The sequence below is a fragment of the Cryptomeria japonica genome, chromosome 4 (assembly GCF_030272615.1).
Source record: "Cryptomeria japonica chromosome 4, Sugi_1.0, whole genome shotgun sequence".
Lineage (NCBI taxonomy): Eukaryota > Viridiplantae > Streptophyta > Pinopsida > Cupressales > Cupressaceae > Cryptomeria > Cryptomeria japonica.
In genome coordinates this window covers 647,444,721-647,464,092 of record NC_081408.1, presented here as the reverse complement: position 1 = coordinate 647,464,092, position 19,372 = coordinate 647,444,721, and the positions used below count along the sequence as shown (strand labels likewise).

Genomic DNA, 19,372 nt, shown 5'->3' with positions numbered 1-19,372 from the left:
TATCATTACTAGTATGCTTGATATACAGGTTTGCATCAGATGGACTCCGCTGAAAGCCATGATCTGTCAGGTACTTATCAATTTTCATGTACCAAGCCCGAGGAGCTTGTTTCAGACCATAGAGTGCTTTGACTAGTCTACAGACCTTCTGTTCTTGACCAGCAACCTTGAATCCTGGGGGTTGCGTCATGTAGACTTCTTCCTGTAAGTCACCATTCAAAAAGGCACTCTTTACGTCCATTTGATGGACTTTCCAACTGAACTGGGCTGCTAAGGCAAGAACGAGCCGTATGGTACTCATTTTGGCTGTAGGAGCAAAAGTCTCCTCGTAGTCAATGCCTTCTTTCTGTGAGAACCCACGAGCAACAAGACGAGCCTTATACTTGTCTAGGGTTCCATCAGCTTTGTATTTTACTTTGTACACCCATTTGCAGCTAATGGGCTTCTTCCCTGAAGGAAGATCAGAAAGGGCCCAAGTGTGATTCTTCTGAAGACTCTGGAACTTAGCTTCCATAGCCTGTTCCCACTCAGGTATACCTTTAGCCTCTGAATATGTCTGAGGTTCAAAAACACTGTGTATGTTAGCCATGAGAGCAAAATTGACTGTATGCTGCTGTTTGCTCTTATTACGGGAGGTTCTACCCTCAATGAGCTCAGTATCCCTAAGATCACCAATAGTCTTGGCCCACCATTTAGGCCGGAGAGTAGAAGTGCTAACATCTGGAGGAGCTGGAAGAGGCTCAGGATCAGGAACAGGAGCAGCAAGAGGAGGATTATTCTCCGGAGGGAACTCAGGTAGTGCATCATCGAAAATAGATTCTGCATCATCCCTCCCATCAGGCGAACCTAATGGGATAAGAACACGGTGAGGCTGATCCTCAGAATTCTGCTCAGAAGAAGGGGACTGAAAAAATCCTCTGTCTTCATCAAATACAACATCACGACTGAAGATAAGACGTTCAGTGTCTATATCTATCAGTCTGTAGGCCTTATGGTGATCACTGTATCCTGTCATCATAAGTTTCTGGCTTTTGGAATCCAACTTGGAGCGCTTAGCATCTGGAATCCAAACATAGGCAACAGAGCCAAAAACCTTCAGGTGGCTGATCTGAGGCTTCCGACCAGACCAAACCTCTTCTGGAGTCTTCCCCTTAACAGCCTGAGTAGGAGAACGGTTAAGAAGGTAGACAGCAGTAAATACTGCTTCAGCCCAATACTTATTCGGAACACTCCTGTGTTGTAACATAGAACGAGCCATCTCAACAACCGTACGATTGCGACGCTCGACAACACTGTTTTGCTGAGGAGTGTAGGGTGTAGTCAACTGGCGTTTGATGCCATGGGTATCACAGAAGTTGGAGAATGCAGAAGAACAAAATTCCCCCCCGTTATCTGTCCTAAGAGTAATGATACTTTGTCCAGACTCTTTTTCAACAAAGGACTTAAACTTCTGAAAGATACTAAATACATCTGATTTATGTTTAAGAAAGTACACCCACATCTTTCTACTGAAATCATCTACAATAAGCAAAAAATATTTGCAACCAGTAACAGAAGATGTATTCATAGGACCACAAATATCAGCATGAAGTAATTGAAGTACCTTAGATGCGCGCCAAGACTTTCCATGTGGGAATGAAGTTCGATGCTGTTTGCCAGCTTGACAGGCGCCGCATACTCCAAGATGCTGAGTCTGAATATCAGGTAACCCTGAAACAAGTCCCTCCCGAGACAGCTGAGAGAGATACTGAATGTTGAGATGTCCATATCGCTGATGCCACAAAGTGCTAAGAGGAGAAACACGAGCTGCCAGAGCCACTTCAGGAGAATCACCAGTGTCAAGGAGCCTATATAGGCCATGATCCTCTAGACCAACAGCAACAGTAAGACGAGTCTCCCGATCAATGATGGAGCACTTGTGAGCACTGAACACCACATCTAGTTGAGGAGAATTCCTCATAATCTGGCTGACAGAAAGCAGATTAAGTTCCATTCCAGGAACATAATACACATTCAAAAAAAGAAGAGTCCTGCCACCAGACTGTATCTGAATAGTGCCTCTGCCAACAACTGTATACTCCTCACCTCCGCCAAATACAACGGAATCACTGAAAGGTGAGAAGTCTGTAAACCAGTCACGCCGATGAGAAAAGTGACGTGATGCACCAGAATCGATGTACCAAGCAGAAGACCTGGCATGATCTGAAGACCTCGTAGCCATAAAAGCATAAAAGGCGGACTCCTTCTGCTCGGAATGTTCTGCAACATGCGCCTTCTGGTGTGACCCTCCCTGCTTCTTTTGTTCAGAAGCGAGCCTCTGACGGCAATCTTTCTTCATATGGCCGTACTTGTGACAGTAATTGCACTGCACATTTTTCTTCTTAGCTCCATCCTGTGTCTGAGAAGAGCCTTTCTGCTGAGAAGACTGAGAGGACTGAAATTTGCCTTTATCCTTCTGAAAGGATTGAGCTGTGAAGGCATTTTCCGAGGAGGCTGATGTAGTACTACTACCAAATTGCTGTTTCCAACGATCCTGCTGTAGAAGTTTGGTGCACAGTTCTGAAAACTTCAAATCAACATTAGTGGAAGTAATATTGAGGGTTTCAATGAAGTGTTCATACGATTTCGGAAGACTTTTCAAAGTGATTACAACCATGTCTTCTTCCTCCATAGTCCGACCAATAGCTTCGAGTTGATCTCGAATGTCCTTAATCCTCGTGAGGTGCTCCTGTAAGGACATACGTTCGTCCATCATAATGGAGAACAACTGATTCTTCAGAAAGAATGCTCGGCTCTTGTCGGATGTCTCATGCAATTCCTTCAGATGCTTCCAGATGTCAGAAGCTGTCTTGCCGGAAGGAATCTGCGGTAACTGATCATCAGTTACTGAGAGTTTGAGAAGCATGACTGCCTCCCGATTGCGTTCATCAAACTTATCTTGATCTGCACCAGGTGTACCAGGACTGAGTTCTTTGCCCAAAACAAGCTGGTCAAGACGCCTATATTCAAAAATGGTCAACATACGCTGCTTCCAGATGTTGTAGTTATGACCATTAAAGCGTTGATTGCCTTCGAGCATCAGATTGGTGAGAGAAGCCATTTGCACGGTTCCCAAGAAAAATTCCTGGCTGACCCAGAAAAATCCAAGGACAACCCAGAAAAGCGTGCAAAAAACCCAGAAGGATTCTCCTGTCAGAATCTGGATTCGCGGGCTCGAAAATCGAGGCACAAAAATCGAGGCACCCAGAAAAATTGAACAACAACCCAGATTAGGTTTCGAAAAACCCACCACGAATCTGCAAGAAAAACTGAACTTCGATAAAAAACGGAAGGAAAAACTTCAATCGAAGTTTGCAGAGGTCCGTTTCCACGCGATAGTGTAGAAAAAACAGTTGCAGGTGGCGCCACGGAGATGACAAAGGCCGAAGCCTGCAGACACAAACAGATTACGGTTGCAGGTGGCGCCGCGGAGGTGACAAAGGCCGAAGCCTGCAGACACGAACAGATGACGGTGCCTGCAGACGGGTTCAGATCGCGACGCGAGCAGATCACAGTGCTCGCGGGTTGCTGGTCGCCGAACTGGTCACGAACACAGGCACTGTTGCAGGTCGCGGGAAGAGATTGCAGGTCGCAGCGCCGGAAACCACGAACCACGAAGCCGAGGACGAACACAGGTCGCGAAAAAACGCGACAATCCTGCAGCTCGCGCGGTAAGACACGACGCAAACCAAAACGACGATCCCGCCCAGAAGCCAAAAAAATATTTTTCTTTCAAAAAAATAATTTCGAAAATTTCCACTAATTGGAAATTAGGATTAAAAAATTTTCGAAAAAAATTCCTGTAGCTCTGATACCATAATACAGTGCGAAAACACGCAATGGATTTCAAAGAATTGATTGAATGAACAGAATGAGCAAAACGCTCATAAATAATACAAGCTATTTACAAGAATAGCAAGTTTCTAAAAGAAACTGCTGAGAAGATCGAAGACGATCTTTCTAAAATAGAATATACACTGAATGAGCATTAATACTAAAATTAACATATTTTAATATTCTATTATTATAGGATGCATATATTAACTATTTCTTGGGTTTGTTATAGGTGGTTATATAAGATATTGTATTAGTGGAAGGAATACATTGAGTTTTTAAAAGTTAAAATAACTCAATATATTTAGGTAATTTGTTTTGGAAGTTTCCTATAATATAGGAGATCAAACTCCTATGTATGTGTGATGCACTTGATTGAAAAGAAGGATAAATAATATAGAATATTATTTGTGTGTAAATTTGTCTGATTCTTTTCAAAATCTTTGGATTTGATATTGCACTTAATCCAACTCTAATCAAAGTGGGGAGAAAGGATCTACGTGCTTCATGATTGGGTTGCCTAAATTACAAATAATGATTGCTATACTAGAGGTAGTTGCCAGGCTTACAAAATATGTTTATTCATGTGGGGTTGGGCAATCCATTTTTGCAAATGTGGTGGCAAAGGTGTTTATGATTTGTAGAAATTGTACGGTTACTCAAAAATCCTTGTAAGTGACATAGATCCCACCTCATCAACAGTTTTTTCGAATGAATATTTTGCAACTTTATGCACATGATTGACATGTAGCTCCTCATATTACCCTCAACCTATGTTGCCCATTTGTTGGCCTACACGTCTAGATCCAGGTCCAGTTCAAATCCAGTCCGGAAACTGGGTTGATTCCTAGCCATAGCTTTCCAGGGTTCTGCCATGTTGTTTTGGAGTTGGCCTGAACAAAACTGGATGATAACCCACAGAAAAAAATAGTACTTCTTTAATTTTGTCATGATCGTGGCATAGTGTCTGCTCTTCTCTCAGTCTTTCAGGCTGTTGTTTGTCTCAAAAAAAATAGGTGGATTATAGGGTATGTTATCTATGTGGTGTTTTAAGCTCTGGTTCCGTGCCTGCCTATGTGAATGACTCTGCGGAGTTTGTGCTAGTTGCAGCTCTGTGCACCTTCCTGCAAACAGATTAACGCCAGAAATCATTTGGAACTTTCCACTTTGAGCATTATTTATTCTGCTTTAGTGTTTTACCATAATGCATGACCAAACTTCAAAGATATAGTTTTAGGTTAAGATAACCCTCTTTATCAAGTTACGTATAAGTTATAGTTTTAAACTTTCATGTTAGATTTTATTTAAAATGCATATTGATGTTTATAAAATTTAAATTTAAGAGTTATGAACGTATAATTATAAATATTAGATAATGGTATGATATGCAAAATGTTTTTTATTTTGATCAGTAATTGGCCAAAGCCTGAATAGCTTTTGATTGGAGCTATGAACTAGTGGGGACACAGTAGGGGGCCCCATCCCCATTACATATCTTTGAATTATTATTATTATTATTATGTTTGATTAGATTGACCCCAAGACCTTCCCCATCCTGTGGAAGGCCAAGAGTCACAACTTAGAATTCCACTTCAGATGTCCTTATTGGGAATTGAACTTGGGTCTCCACAGTGAGAACCCAGTGTTTTAACCAGTTAAGCTCAACCCCTTGGACATGATATGCAAAATGTTGATAGGTTATGATTTTATTATTTTAATAAATTAATATTGAACAATAAACTTTATTTATTATTTTAGGCTACAAACATGTTATGCTTATTGATTTATATATATGTTTTTGTACGAATGAATCCAAACTGAAACCAAACTAAGAACCATTTTGCCAAATCCATGAACCAAATCCCGGAGCCCAAACCTGAACTGGCAACACAGAAGTATAGGATGAACAACAATGTTTTTATTCCTCTGCAATTTAAAAGCTGCAAGTGGCAAAACTGGGGCATGGGAATTGGCCATACATTTTGCATGTAGTGCAAACGTGCCTATATGATTTCCTGTACTGAACCATTTGATGGGGTTGTGGGCTTTACTTGTGTGTATGCACATACTGCAAATGTACAAGCAAATCCTATTTCCTCATTTTGAATTATTATTGTCTTTTTCAACTTTGACAAACATTTTTACAATGACTCAAAATAACCAAATTCTTTCCTAAATCATTCGCAATTGAGACTATTTGACATTAAATGATTTTACTTTGAAAACCTGAAATTTGAGTTGATCAAGTTTAGATGATAAAGGACCTATATAAGTGATTCAAAGCACTTGCACAACCACCTACAATACCATTTCAACTGATGTATTTTTAACTTGGAGGACTCAAAAATTAAAAAAATGTCATGATCAAAATTTGAGGGCAACATATTGATGCTGAGGGAAAAATAAAGACAAAATTGTTTGGAAATCAGAAGTCACTTGTGTTGGCATATCCGTGAGAGGAAGAGAAGAACAAGCTATACTTTGTAGACATAACGTTTTCAACTTTTCACAGTCCATGTAAATGATTTAGAATGCTTATGGAAAAAAATACCTACACAGTTATTTCCAGAAGCATTAATAATCAAGCTATACATTATATTCAATGTAGAAAGAGGAGAAAAATTGGTTACAGAATTATGAAAAACAACGACTTCCACTTATTTCTGAACTTGCAGCAAGCTATAATTTGGACAAAATGTATTCTGGATTCATGAGGATGTTGAGAAAACTGTTATACTGAGAGGTGGGCAGTGAAGGCAGGGGACGGCAGTGAAGGCAGGGAAGAGGGTGAATCAGTATAACAAACTTACTTTTTCAATTCAATATCATAAATATATATTTTAATCTTAAAGCATATTCATTATATTTTAATCTTAAAGCATATTCATTGCATATAAACATTCACATGGATCTAACTATCATGAACACAAATAGAACACAAGATATATATGTGGAAACCTGTTGATGTGTCTTTTATACACGACCAAACACATAATAAAATACCTAAAGGTACCTTATCCTCTCTTGAACAAAGTTTCATGACTGTTGAAGATCTCGCCGAAGGATCAATCGGAATAACTCCAAGGTTCTGATATGTAGGTTCTCTATTTGTGGATAAGCTCTTTGCGGTATGATGTGATTTTGCTGGAATCACAAGGGGACTTACTTTCGACAGCCTGAACGTCTGATTTGCTTTGGATATTACTGGAACGTGGAATTTCACCGGCCCTTGATTTTAAAAAAAGAAAAAGGATAAGGGTTGGAACAGGATCTATTTCTAACACTAAGAACGTAAGAGCAATGAATGACCTTTGATGAAATTCTAACTAAGTCTTGCTTTGACATGCTAGGATCATCTCCACAAGATTAGTGCGATCTTCTGAGGAAAGCTTTATGATGTTTAGATCACCGCTACAAGCATGGACACCATCAAATTGATGCATATCAATGAAGAAGCGATAATTGAAGTTAAGCTTAAGCCCAATGATTCCAGTTGACTACGCAAGGCAAGTCTGCAATCAACAAACCGCTAGTAGTATGGATATACGAATTTCACCGTTGATCATACAAATTTCTTCCGTTCACCTAATAACAAGAAATCAAATTTGAGAAGTATAGAGACCATCCAAATTGTTGAATCGACCCATAGAATTCACCATTTCTTCAATGAAGTTTACAAGTCTTTTGCAACAATATTTTGGCAACAATCTTTGCCTTCTCTTTCTACTCTACTCTAACTATTTCCTACTCCCTGACTATTCACTATTAGCTAACTATTAACCTTTACAAATGAGGAGCCAGGGCTTTATATAGAGAACCCTTTACAAACAGACGGCTCTGATTGACTTAGAATCAATGGCTAGGATTACAACATAGAAACCCTAATTAGGTTTTGTTACAACAAACTTCCTCTAGCCAATGAGAAAATTACATTCCAAGAGTGAGGACCAATAGGAAGCATGGGTAGATACACTAAAGTTTGTGCCGCCTCCGATAGATTAGATACATTGAATCTGGTCCTACTGAGGTGGACCAATCCAATCCGATCGGAGGAATGATGGCTGGGATGCCGCCTTGCCTAATGTTTGTGACTTGGTTGATCCTCTGATGAATGATGTACTTCCTCTGCTTGACCAGGTTTCCTTATTGTCAAGTCTTCCTTCTCTAGTAGCATATCTCGCCTTGAAGTGCTGGCAAAGCCTTTCTTTGTCATCTTGTGGTAGAATGACGTCTTGAGGCTAACTTGAACTCCTTGAACACCCCTAGTCTTCCAACGCTTCAAAGCACCTTGAGTCGACCCTTTTTGCATGTGGAACGTCCTTGATGATGATGGACTGGAATAGGTCGTTCTTGTCTAGGCTTGATCTTCTTTTATCTGCAAAATAAACCAAAGGATGATTAAGCACATGTGACATATTCATTTTAACATAGCATTTTCCACCTTACATCATCAACAAAAAGGCATTTGAATGAAATTCGCTCAAGATCCTCCCAGAGACATGCCCTCTAAAAATTTCGCTCTAGACCCTTTGGAAGGGTTAGGAGCGAAATTTGCATTTTAGCTCAAATTTCATCATCTCCTTGCCTTGAACTTCTCTTGACCTTTGAATCGCTTTCTCCTAAAGACATCATTGATTTGACCCCCAAAAAGACCAAAAAGAGGATTTCGCTTTGGACCTTGGCCAAGGATAGGACCTACAAGGAATTTCGCTCTGGACCCTTTGGAAGGGTCAGGAGCGAAATTTGCATTCTTGGCTTAAATTCTTCTCATTTTGTGACCATACTTGCTCAAATGCATGCCTGAGGATGCCCTTAATCTCAATCAACACTAGGTTTGATGCAAAATTGGAGCAAAATAGAGTTTTTAAGGATTTTGCTCTAGACCCTTTGGAAGGGTCAGGAGCGAAATTCAAGATTTGCTTGATTTCCTTCACCTAGATCTATCCTTCTCACTTTCTATACCTGGACTCTCATCTCTGGATCCTTCCCCTATGAAGACAACACTTTGTTTGACCTCAAAATGGCATGAAAGGAGAATTTCGCTAAGAACCATGGCCAGGGACGACCTATTTAGGATTTCGCCTTGGACCCTTTGGAAGGGTCAGGAGCAAAATCCTTGTTCTAGCTCAAAATCTTGATCATTGGTGGCCACAATCCATTCAAAGGCACGCCTGGGGGTCTTTCCAAGCTCATTTCACCCTGATCCACACATGGTTAGACACAAAAATGGAAGGAAAAGAGGGATTTTAGGAATTTCGCTCTGGACCCTTTGGAAGGGTCAGGAGCGAAATTCACCTTCTTGAGCTTATTTCATCATTTTTCCATTTCAATTCAACTCAAAAGGGCAAGGACATATCAATCTATTCCTATCCAGGCCATAAAAACCAAGAACTTGACTTGCTTTGAAGGGGAAATAGGTGTTCTTGAGAATTTCGCTTTGGACCCTTTGGAAGGGTCAGGAGCGAAATTCTCCTACTAGGCCAAAATCCTTCACATTTGGTGATCACTAACAACTCAAAGCCATGCTTAAGGACATCTCCAATCCTAATTCACCCTGACCCACACTTGGCTTGGCACAAAATTGAGAGAAAAGGGAGGTTTTGGGGAATTTCGCTCTGGACCCTTTGGAAGGGTCAGGAGCGAAATCCACCCTCTAGGCTTGACTCTTCATCTTTTCAACTCCAATCTTCCTTGCAAGGCAAAAATACACCACTCCACTTGCATCTTGTTGTGACGTATTCACACATCGCCCCATTGCAAATGGGGACCCCTACCTTTTTTTGCTTTCTGGGGTTTGCTTTCTAGGTGTTTAGGGTTTGTCTGTTAGCCTTTGCATGTTGAGTGTCGCCAGGGGATCAATAGGATGGTAGGCTTTGCTTGAGCCAGGGGAGTCAGCAGGTGCTCCAGGTTAGGGTTTCTTTGAGAGTCTTCCTTAGGGCCTGGTTTTGCTCTTGTTGCTAATTGTGTCTTGCTTTGTGAGTGGGTATCATTCTTGAAGGTCTGAGTTAGGTCGAGTTGGTGAGTGATGAAGTCTGAAATGTCATCCTGATCTTCAAATGCCCTGAAATTTGGCTAAGTCTGGAATGCCTTGATCCTGAAATTTGGCTAAGTCTGGAATGCCCCGATCCTGAAATTTGACTAAGTCTGGAAAACTGAAGAATCCTCCAAAAACTAGATTTTGCAATATAACTCCTGGAGGTCCGAAACCACTCTCAAACATCCTGGAAGTATATATGGAATATAACTTAAAGTATATTTCTTCTTTCTTATACTTAAATGTTATATTCCATAAAATAATCCTAACGAAGAGGCTAGAATTTCAATTTTCGCTCCTGACCCTTCCAAAGGGTCCAGAGCAAAAATTCACCAAAGACTCAAGATCTCGCCTAAGTCAAAGAGTGGTCGAGCAAGTTTGCAAGGATATGGAAGGAAATGGATCTAGGATCGAGTCTAAGACAAAGTCAAGTCAGTTTGAAGGTGAATTGAGCCTAGAATAGAAATTTCGCTCCTGACCCTTCCAAAGGGTCCAGAGCGAAATTCTTGAAAACACTCATTCTCCCCTTTGCTAAAGTCAAGACCAAGATGGAGATGAAAGGAGAGTAGTCTATGTTTGCCTCCCAAAGAAAATTAGAGTTGAAAAAAGCAAGAATCAAGGTCAAATCATGATTTTCGCTCCTGACCCTTCCAAAGGGTCCAGAGCGAAAATCCTTGTAGCTCTTGTTTCCTTCTTTGTTTTGGCTAGGTGTTGGCGTGATGTAGGATAAATTGGTATGTTCTTGCCTTGGGAGGGAGTTGGACACTTTGAAAGATGAAGATTTTAGCCAAAAAGTGAATTTCGCTCCCGACCCTTCCAAAGGGTCCAGAGCGAAATTCATCATAAACCTTTCTTGCTCCCTTGTTTTGGCTTGAAACCTTGCTCCTTTGATGGAAAACGATCTATATTTGCCTCCAGGAGAAAATTGAAGTTTAAAAAATGAACAATCAAGCCCAAATAGTGAATTTCGCTCCTGACCCTTCCAAAGGGTCCAGAGCGAAAATCCTCCTAAGGCTCATTTCCTCCCTAGTTTGACCAAATTTTGAGTTGCAAGGCATCTTGAAGGGAAGTGTGGACATGTTTGGACTTTGGAAATGGTTGAAAGCCTTGAAAAAATGAAGGATTCTAGTCAAGAAGGTGAATTTCGCTCCTGACCCTTCCAAAGGGTCCAGAGCGAAATTCCTTACAAGCCTACCTTTTTGACCTTGCTTGGGCTTAAGACTTTGTTCCTTGCATGAGAATGATGTTTAGTTACCTTCTAGAGAAGATTGGAGTTGAAAAGATGAAGGATCAAGTCAAGAATGAGATTTTCACTCCTGACCCTTCCAAAGGGTCCAGAGCGAAAATCCTAAATCCACCTATTCCTTTCACATTTGTGCCAAGTCAGGCCTAGACAAGGATGATAGAAGCCCTTAAGATTGCCCTTGAATGGATTTTTGTCTAAAAAAATGATGATTTTGGGCTAGAGGAAGAATTTCGCTCCTGATCCTTCCAAAGGGTCTAGGGCGAAATTCATTATAGGTCCTGTCCCTGGCCATGATTTCTAGCGAAATTCTCTTTTCTAGTCACTTTGAGGTCAAGCGAAATGTTGCAAGCATGGGAGAGGGATCCAAGGATAAGAGTCCAAGTAAACAAAGTGAAAAGAATGGAATTGAATGAGGATAAACAAGCAAATCATGAAATTCGCTCATGACCCTTCCAAAGGGTCCAGGGCGAAATTGTGCAGAACCTATCTTTTCCCTCAAATTTATGCCAAGTCTAGTGTGGGTCAAGATTAGAGGTGTCCTTAGGCATGTCCTTGAATTGTCAAGAGTCATCAAATATGAAGAAATGAGCTCAACACAAGAAATTCGCTCCTGACCCTTCCAAAGGGTCTAGAGCGAATTTTCTCAAAAACCACCTTTTTTCCCAATTTTGTGCCAAGCCTAGTGCTGACTAAGGCGAGTTTTGATGGAAGAGGTCCTTAGAAATAACTTTGACTTATCAATGATTATCTAATGTGAAGGAATTGAGCCAAATGGTGAATTTCGCTCCTGACCCTTCCAAAGGGTCCAGAGCGAAATTCCTAAAATCACTTATCTTCCTTGCAAATCAAGTCAAGCTTTTGGTGTTTATGGCTTAGGGAAGGATGGAGCAAAGTTTCCTTGACCTTGGAGGTGAGTTGAAAGATGAAGGAATTGAGCCTAAAAATGATTTTCGCTCCTGACCCTTCCAAAGGGTCCAGAGCGAAAATCCTAAAATCCATCTTTTCTTCCAAAATTTGAGCAAAGTCAAACCTGGACAAGGGTGAGAGAAGTCATTTGGATTGCCTTAGAGTAAATTTTGGTTGCCAAGAATGCAAATTTTGAAGCCAAATGAGAATTTCGCTCCTGACCCTTCCAAAGGGTCCAGAGCGAAATTCTTAAGATCATCCCTTTTTCCTTGCAAATCAAGTGAAGATTTTGATTTTATGACCTAGAGAGGAGTGAGGCAAGGTGTTCCAAGTCTTGGAGGTAATTTGAAGTTGAAAGGATGGAGAAATAGCCCTAAAACAAGATTTTCGCTCCTGACCCTCCCAAAGGGTCTAGAGCGAAAATCCCAAAATCTACCTATTCCTTTCAAATTTTTGCTAAGCTATGCCTAGACCAAGGTAAAAGATGCCCTTGTGATTGTCCTTGAGTTGATGGTTGTCTCTAGAAATGATGACTTTAGGTCAGAGGAGGAAAATCGCTCCTGACCCTTCCAAAGGGTTCAGGGTGAAAATCCTTCAATCACCTATTTTGCCTTGCAAAATCAAGATAAACTTGGGTTGGATGAGAGAAGAAAAGTGTTTCCTTGCCTTGTGAGGTGGATTGAAGTTGAAATGATGAAAAAAATGAGCTACAAACAAGAAATTCGCTCCTGACTCTTCCAAAGGCTCCAGAGCGAAAAACACTAAACCATCCTTTTCTCCAAATTTTGTGCTAAGTCAGGCCTAGACTAGGGTGAGAAAAGTTATTTGGAATGCCTTGGAAAGATGTTTGACCTTCAAAAATGTGAATTTTGAGCTAAAGCTGGAATTTCGCTCCTGACCCTTCCAAAGGGTCCAGGGCAAAATTCTTATAGGGTCTGTTCCTGGAGAAAATCTTGGGCAAGTTTCATGTTAATATCTTTTTGTTGATGATTTAAGTTGAAAATGCTATGTTGAAATGAATTTATCATGTGTCCTTAATCATCTTTTGGTTTGTTTTGGCAAATGAAAGAAGACCAGGCCAGGACAAGGACGACCTTCTCCAGCCCAGCATCAACAAGGACGACCTTCTCCAGCCCAACTTCATCAAGGACGACCTCTTTCAGTCCAACATTTGAAGGAAAGACAAGGTGGCATCCCAGTCATCACTCCTCTAGTCGGGTTGGTCCACTTTAGCATGTCCAGATTCAATGTACCTGACTCATCAAAGATGGCACTAACTTTGATGTACCTACCCCGGCTATCCATTGGTTGAATATTCCAGAGAAGACGTGTCCAAATAATGCAATTATTTCATTGGTCAGAATTAAGTTTGTTGTAACTAACCCTAATTAGGGTTTTCATTGTAAAATCTCGGCCATTGATCTCAAATTGATCTGAGCCATTGAATTGTATTGAGGGCGCTATATAAGCCCTGGCTTCTCATTTGTAAAGGCTAATAGTTAGTCAGTAGTTAGAAGGTGAATAGTTAGCTAATAGTGAATAGTCAACAAATAGTATAGCAGTTAGAGTAGAATAGAAAGAGAAGGCAAAGATTGTTGCCAAGATGTTGTTGTAAAAGACTTGTAAAACTTCATTGAAGAAATGGTGAAATCTATGGGTCGATTCAACAATTTGCATGGTCTCTATACTTCTCGTATTTGATTTCATGTTATTAGATGAGTGGAAGAAATGTGTTGGATTGATGGTGAAATTCGTATATCCATACTACTAGCAGTTTGTTGATTGCAGACTTGCTTTGTGTAGTCAATTGGAATCATTCAGTTTAAGCTTAACTTTAATTGTCGCTTCTTCATTGATATGCATCAGCCTGATGGTGTCTATGCTTGTAGCCTAAGTCACCAGGTTCGAATTCGAATTCAAAGTTCGACAACTTTGAAATTCGGATGAAGTTCGATGAGGGAAAAATTTGAAATGTATAAAATTCGAATTAAATTCGCCATATGTAATTTTTAAATTGTTTTAATAAATATATGTAATATATCTATAAAATTGCCTAAATAGTTTAATATTGATAAATAGATTTGAAATCGTTACAAAAAGATGACATATTTATAAAATATAAACCATAGGAAACATATGCTAGGGCACGAACGACAGGCAAAAATTGCAGGCAAACTTCTCTTGCAGGCTGCGACTATCACGGGTCTGCGACTACTTCTCTTGCAGGTTGCGACTATCACGGGTCTGCGACTACTTCTCTTGCAGGCTGCGACTCACGACAGACTAAAGATGTGTTTAAAAAATATTAACAGAAGAAGGCCAAAAATTTATAAAGGAAAAAAAAAAAAAAAAAATTTTTTTTTTGAAGTTCGGCGAATTTCGAACTTCAAGGATGAAATTCGGCCGAACCTGGTGACTTAGCCTGTAGCGATGATCTGAACATCATAAAAGTTTTCCTCCGAAGATCGCACTAACCTTGTGGAGATGGTCTTGGAATGTCAAAACAAGACTTAGTTAGAATTTCACCAAAGATCATTCATTGCTCCTACATTCTTAGTGTCAGAATTAGATCCTTTCCTCGCCCTCATCCTTTTCCTTTTTTTTCAAAATCTAGGCTAGTGAAATCCTGTGTTCCAGTAATATTCAAAGCAAATCAGATGTTTAGTCATCAAGTGTAAGTCCCCTTGTGATTCCAGCAAAATCACATCATACCACAGAGAGCTTATCCACGAGTAGAGAAACTACATACAAGAACCTTGAAGTTGCCTCGACTGATCCTTCGGCGAGATCTTCAACAGTCGGGAAACTTTGCTCAAGAGAGGATAAGGTACCTTTAGGTATTTTATTCTGTGTTTGGTCGTGTACAAAAGACACGTCAACACATCCATGCCATAAGAATCAATGTCTTGACCTCATCCAAGATGAAAATAGGAGTTTTCAAGAATTTCGCTCTACTCCAATAAAAAAAAAAAGAATTTCGCTCTGGACCCTCTGGAAGGGTTAGGAGCGAAATTTCTATTTTAGGCTAAAGTCCTTCACTCCTTCACTTTTAGTCACTTCCTAAGGCAAAAACATGCCAATCCACTTCCTTACATGCCTTAGAAACTAAGAACTTGGTCTGAACAAGGAAGAAATTGAGGTTTATGGGGATTTTCGCTCTAGACCCTTTGGAAGGGTTAGGAGCGAAATCCATGTTCTTGGTTGGTTTCCCACTTCCTTCATCCACTTCTCCTTCAAAGTTGATCGAATTCAAGCTCCTTTCTTCTCACTTAAGTGAATCTACCATCAAATTAGCTCAAGACAAGGTCATTTTCATCATTTTAGGCAAGATAGGGGGTCAAACTGAGGATTTTGCTCTGGACCCTTTGGAAGGGTCAAGAGCGAAATTCTCCTTCTAGGTTGATATCCACCACTTCATCACCTCAAACCTCCTCTCAAAGACAAATATGCATCAAAGCCTTCCCATCACACCTTAGAAGTCAACAAACTTGGTCATATCAAAGAGCAAAGTGGAGGAAAAGTGGATTTCGCTTTGGACCCTTTGGAAGGGTCAGGAGCGAAATCCATGTCTTAGGTCGAAATCTTTATTTCTCAATGCTTTTAATTCTTATTTCTTTTCTGTAATAAATCTGAGTTAAATATCTTTAAAATCTTATACCTTAACAGTCCCCTTCCACACAATTCATAATCATATACACTTCATACCTTCCATATTTCTATCTTGTTTCATTTAATACCTTAAAATCTCTTTGAAGAGATGCAACCTCTCACCAAAGAGACACCTTTTGATTTTTAAGCAAATTGCATCTCTTCAATAATCGCAACACTTGCAAATATTTTTTTTAATTAATTAACTCACATTGGTTATAGCTCTTTAAATTCACACCTCTTGCACAAAGCCTTGCAAGTCAAATCCCACTCTTTAGAAAATATATATCCTTTGTGTTTATGTGAATCTTAATTAGTCGGCCAGCATAATATCTTTTTGATGTATTAAACAAATCACAATGCTTTGAGAACAGATTATTAATCTTCTTTGGGTAATCGCACCTCCTTTAACACGTTCCCCTTTTAATACAAATCACATTTCTTCTAAGTAGAGGTTTGCTGCATCATTGTTCATGCTGCATTTCCTTTTCACATTACCGTGTCAGTTGATTGCTTTGGTTGACTTGTGCAAAGCTTCATTATTCATAACCATATTCTTCCTCATGCAAAAACATATTCTTCATCATTCATAGAACCGTCTAGTAAGTGTTCAATATCCCTGATCACAGCTTTAGTTATAAGATCGTTGCCTTTTTGTCTTCTATAATCAAAGTCTATAGATTTATAAAGTCACACCCTTCCCATGACATAATCACTCTTATTGATGTAAGCCGATCACTGCCTTCGCAAATTTAATCCTTGATACATTAATGCTTTTATCTACACGCTGCCCAAATGTTAGTATTAAACAGAGCAGATTTAGATTAATTTTTATTAACCTGTAGACAAGGAGATAACTTCTTTTTATATGCCTATTTATGATTTGATTTTGTTTATAGAAAATAACTCTGGCATTGCTAGTTCATTCGCTGCTTATCCTCTTAGCATAGATCCTTATAAATTGATCACTGTCCAAAAATCAATCCCAACAATCTTAATCGATGTTCTTTAAGCTTGATCGCTGCATACTTATTCCTTGAGACGATGTGCAAGTGCAATTGCTGACTTTTCTTATGTATATTCAAGTCACTGTTATCTGTTTTTTCTCATAACCATTGAATCTGGTGTTGCGTATTAGTGACCAAAACAAAACCGTTGTTTTCCCATCAAATTGATGATTCTTAAACTGCATACCATCACTGTTCTTAACAAGATCAATATTGCTGATCATTATTATGCTGGTCGTTGTGATTCCTTCTTTTAGTCAATATTATATATTAGTATTGCCTTGTTCTTTGTCAATATTATTATTTCTACTTTAATATTATTTCTTTCCTTGTAGAATACAATCTTTATTGCTTTTTGTATTTATGTTTGCTCGTCTCATTAATGAAGTCGGTCACTTCACAAATCAGGTCTGCCATACTTGTAGTCTTATATGATTTAGTTTCTTTAATGAAGTATATTTGAATACATGAGCACAACTTTCTTCAAACTTGTCCATACATCAAAGACCCCTCTTGACAGGGCTTTGACATCGATGACTACGTAACATTGACATCAATGACAACATTTCCAACAGAGGAATATCCATGAATTAAAGTGGTAAAGTTTTCGCACGATGAATCAAGTATTACTGTAAAACATTTGACATCGTGAAGACATCATAGAATCAGCTATTGTATGTGAAAGTGATATGGGAAAACATTTGGTATCCTGAAGAAATCATAGAATTAGCTATTGTATGTGAAAGCTAGTGATTTAGAAAACTTTTCGCACGATGAATGCCAGTTATACGTAAAGTTTTTGATTCATGTAAGAAATATTTTTGTATGCTATGGTACAATTTGCACCTGGCAATAAACAATCTTGCAAGGTTTGGATTTTATGGAAGCAAATGCTGTTTATTCATACTATTTTTATCTTTGCAAGTTTCTTAAAAATTGGACTTTCCACAACCTAAAACATAGAAAAACAGAGTATTTGGTGATTGTTCTTGAATATTTATTTCTCTTGTCATTTTATTCGGATGAGAAGAGCTTACAGAATAAGGATGCTTCTGCAAACATAAGCTTTAGTCTTTAAGCCTCTCGTTTCTTAAAGTAGAATCTAGACAAATTGCAAGAATGTTATTGCTTGTTAACAGAGTTTTTGATTCTTGTTTAATATCATTTTTCTGTTGGTACATGGTTTTGTGTGGGGTGATTCCTGCAATCTAAGCATAGATTGATGATTGATTGGAGTAGTTACTAAGTTGGGTAGCTTCTTGAAGGTTTTGAGCTGATAGGATTTCTGGCGTGTTTTGCAACAAAGAATTTAGAGAGACTTAAATATGCTCAAATCAACCTCAGTTGAAACTTGAAACCCTAGATTTAAGCTTAGACTCTGTAAATAAATAGGAAAAAAATACTATTTGTAAATTTGTTATGAATGATTAGTGAGTATAAATAATAGATTGAGGCTTATTATCAGGAAACTAATAGCAAAATCTTGTCATGTGATTATTAATTGAACTGCTATAAGATATGAAAAGGTGTCGTAAGCAATAAAATTCTTGGATGGTTTCTCTAATTTTTATTTCAGAGGCAGTGAACTTTGGAGATACAGGAAGCAATTGCAAGAATTTTGAATTGGCAATATCAACAAATTATTAAAGATGCTAATAAATAACTGGTTCCCAACTATTGAGAAAATTCTCATAAATGTATTGATACACCGTAAAAATTAAAAGGGTCAAAGGGAAGGTAAAACAGTACTATGCCTGCGACGTATTAATGAAAGGCTTAGTGGTATTATAACAACGTTGTGTACATATTAAAATTAGAAGATTAAGAGGTGCAAGGCTTAGACATTTAATCATTCTGTTTCATTTAAAGTTAGTAGATTGTATTCTTCTAATACCATTGGTTTATATACTTGTCCTGCAGAGAAAATTGATTTTACGATTTACACACAAGTACAGGCTAGGATTATGGAGACCAAGGGCGGTTGATTTAAAAAAGTAGACCCTCTATAGTTGCTGTGATGCTTTTCTACTCTCTGCAACTTCCCCTAGCTCTTGAAAGAACCTAGAAAAGGTTTCCTATTGGTATTAAGTTGGGGAAGCATAGGCCTCTTCCTGAAGACATGAAGAAATTAAGATTGTGTAGTCCCTCAAATTTCATTACTTGAAGTCAGGAATTTATGTATCAGAGGTTTTCAAGGTTTTTAATTTTTCATTTTTGTTTTGGCTCTAGAATTTTAAATGACATCATTTGCCTTGTCTATAACTCAAATTTAGAGGTGGCGGAATTATAAATTCCGTAAGTAGAGCAATAATGCAATTAACTATTTATTAAATGGTTTTTGCCAATGGGTATTAGAAATTCCATGGAAAAAAATATTTTCAATGTTTGCTTCTTTACAAAGCTCGTATTATGGTAGTTTAATGGGGTGTGAGAAGGGCCAAATTTCACCCCTTATTTTTGAATGACTTGCACTATAAGAAACAGAAGCTTTTTTCTTATAAATTCCAATTTGCATGTAAATATCCTCTAGGTTTGTTGGTTTGCCATTCACCAACAATTATGATGTAATGAGATTCATCATCTTAAAAGAAAGGTAGAGGAGCAGTGAGGATCAATAATATGGTCAGCGGAGTATCAGATTATTAATATTTACAACAC

The 19,372-nt window shown here is 38.8% G+C and overlaps 1 protein-coding gene across 1 annotated transcript in view; it reads left to right on the top strand.

Annotated features, from left to right (window-relative positions):
* The window catches only part of LOC131047687 (uncharacterized), a 30,635-nt gene extending 11,539 nt beyond the window's left edge, over nucleotides 1-19,096 (top strand). The window contains exon 4 of the mRNA XM_057981485.2: nucleotides 18,635-19,096. Coding sequence (XP_057837468.2) covers nucleotides 18,635-18,712 — 78 coding nt within the window. The 3' untranslated portion in view covers nucleotides 18,713-19,096. The remainder of the gene's footprint in view (nucleotides 1-18,634) is intronic.
* Nucleotides 19,097-19,372: the final 276 nt, after the last annotated feature.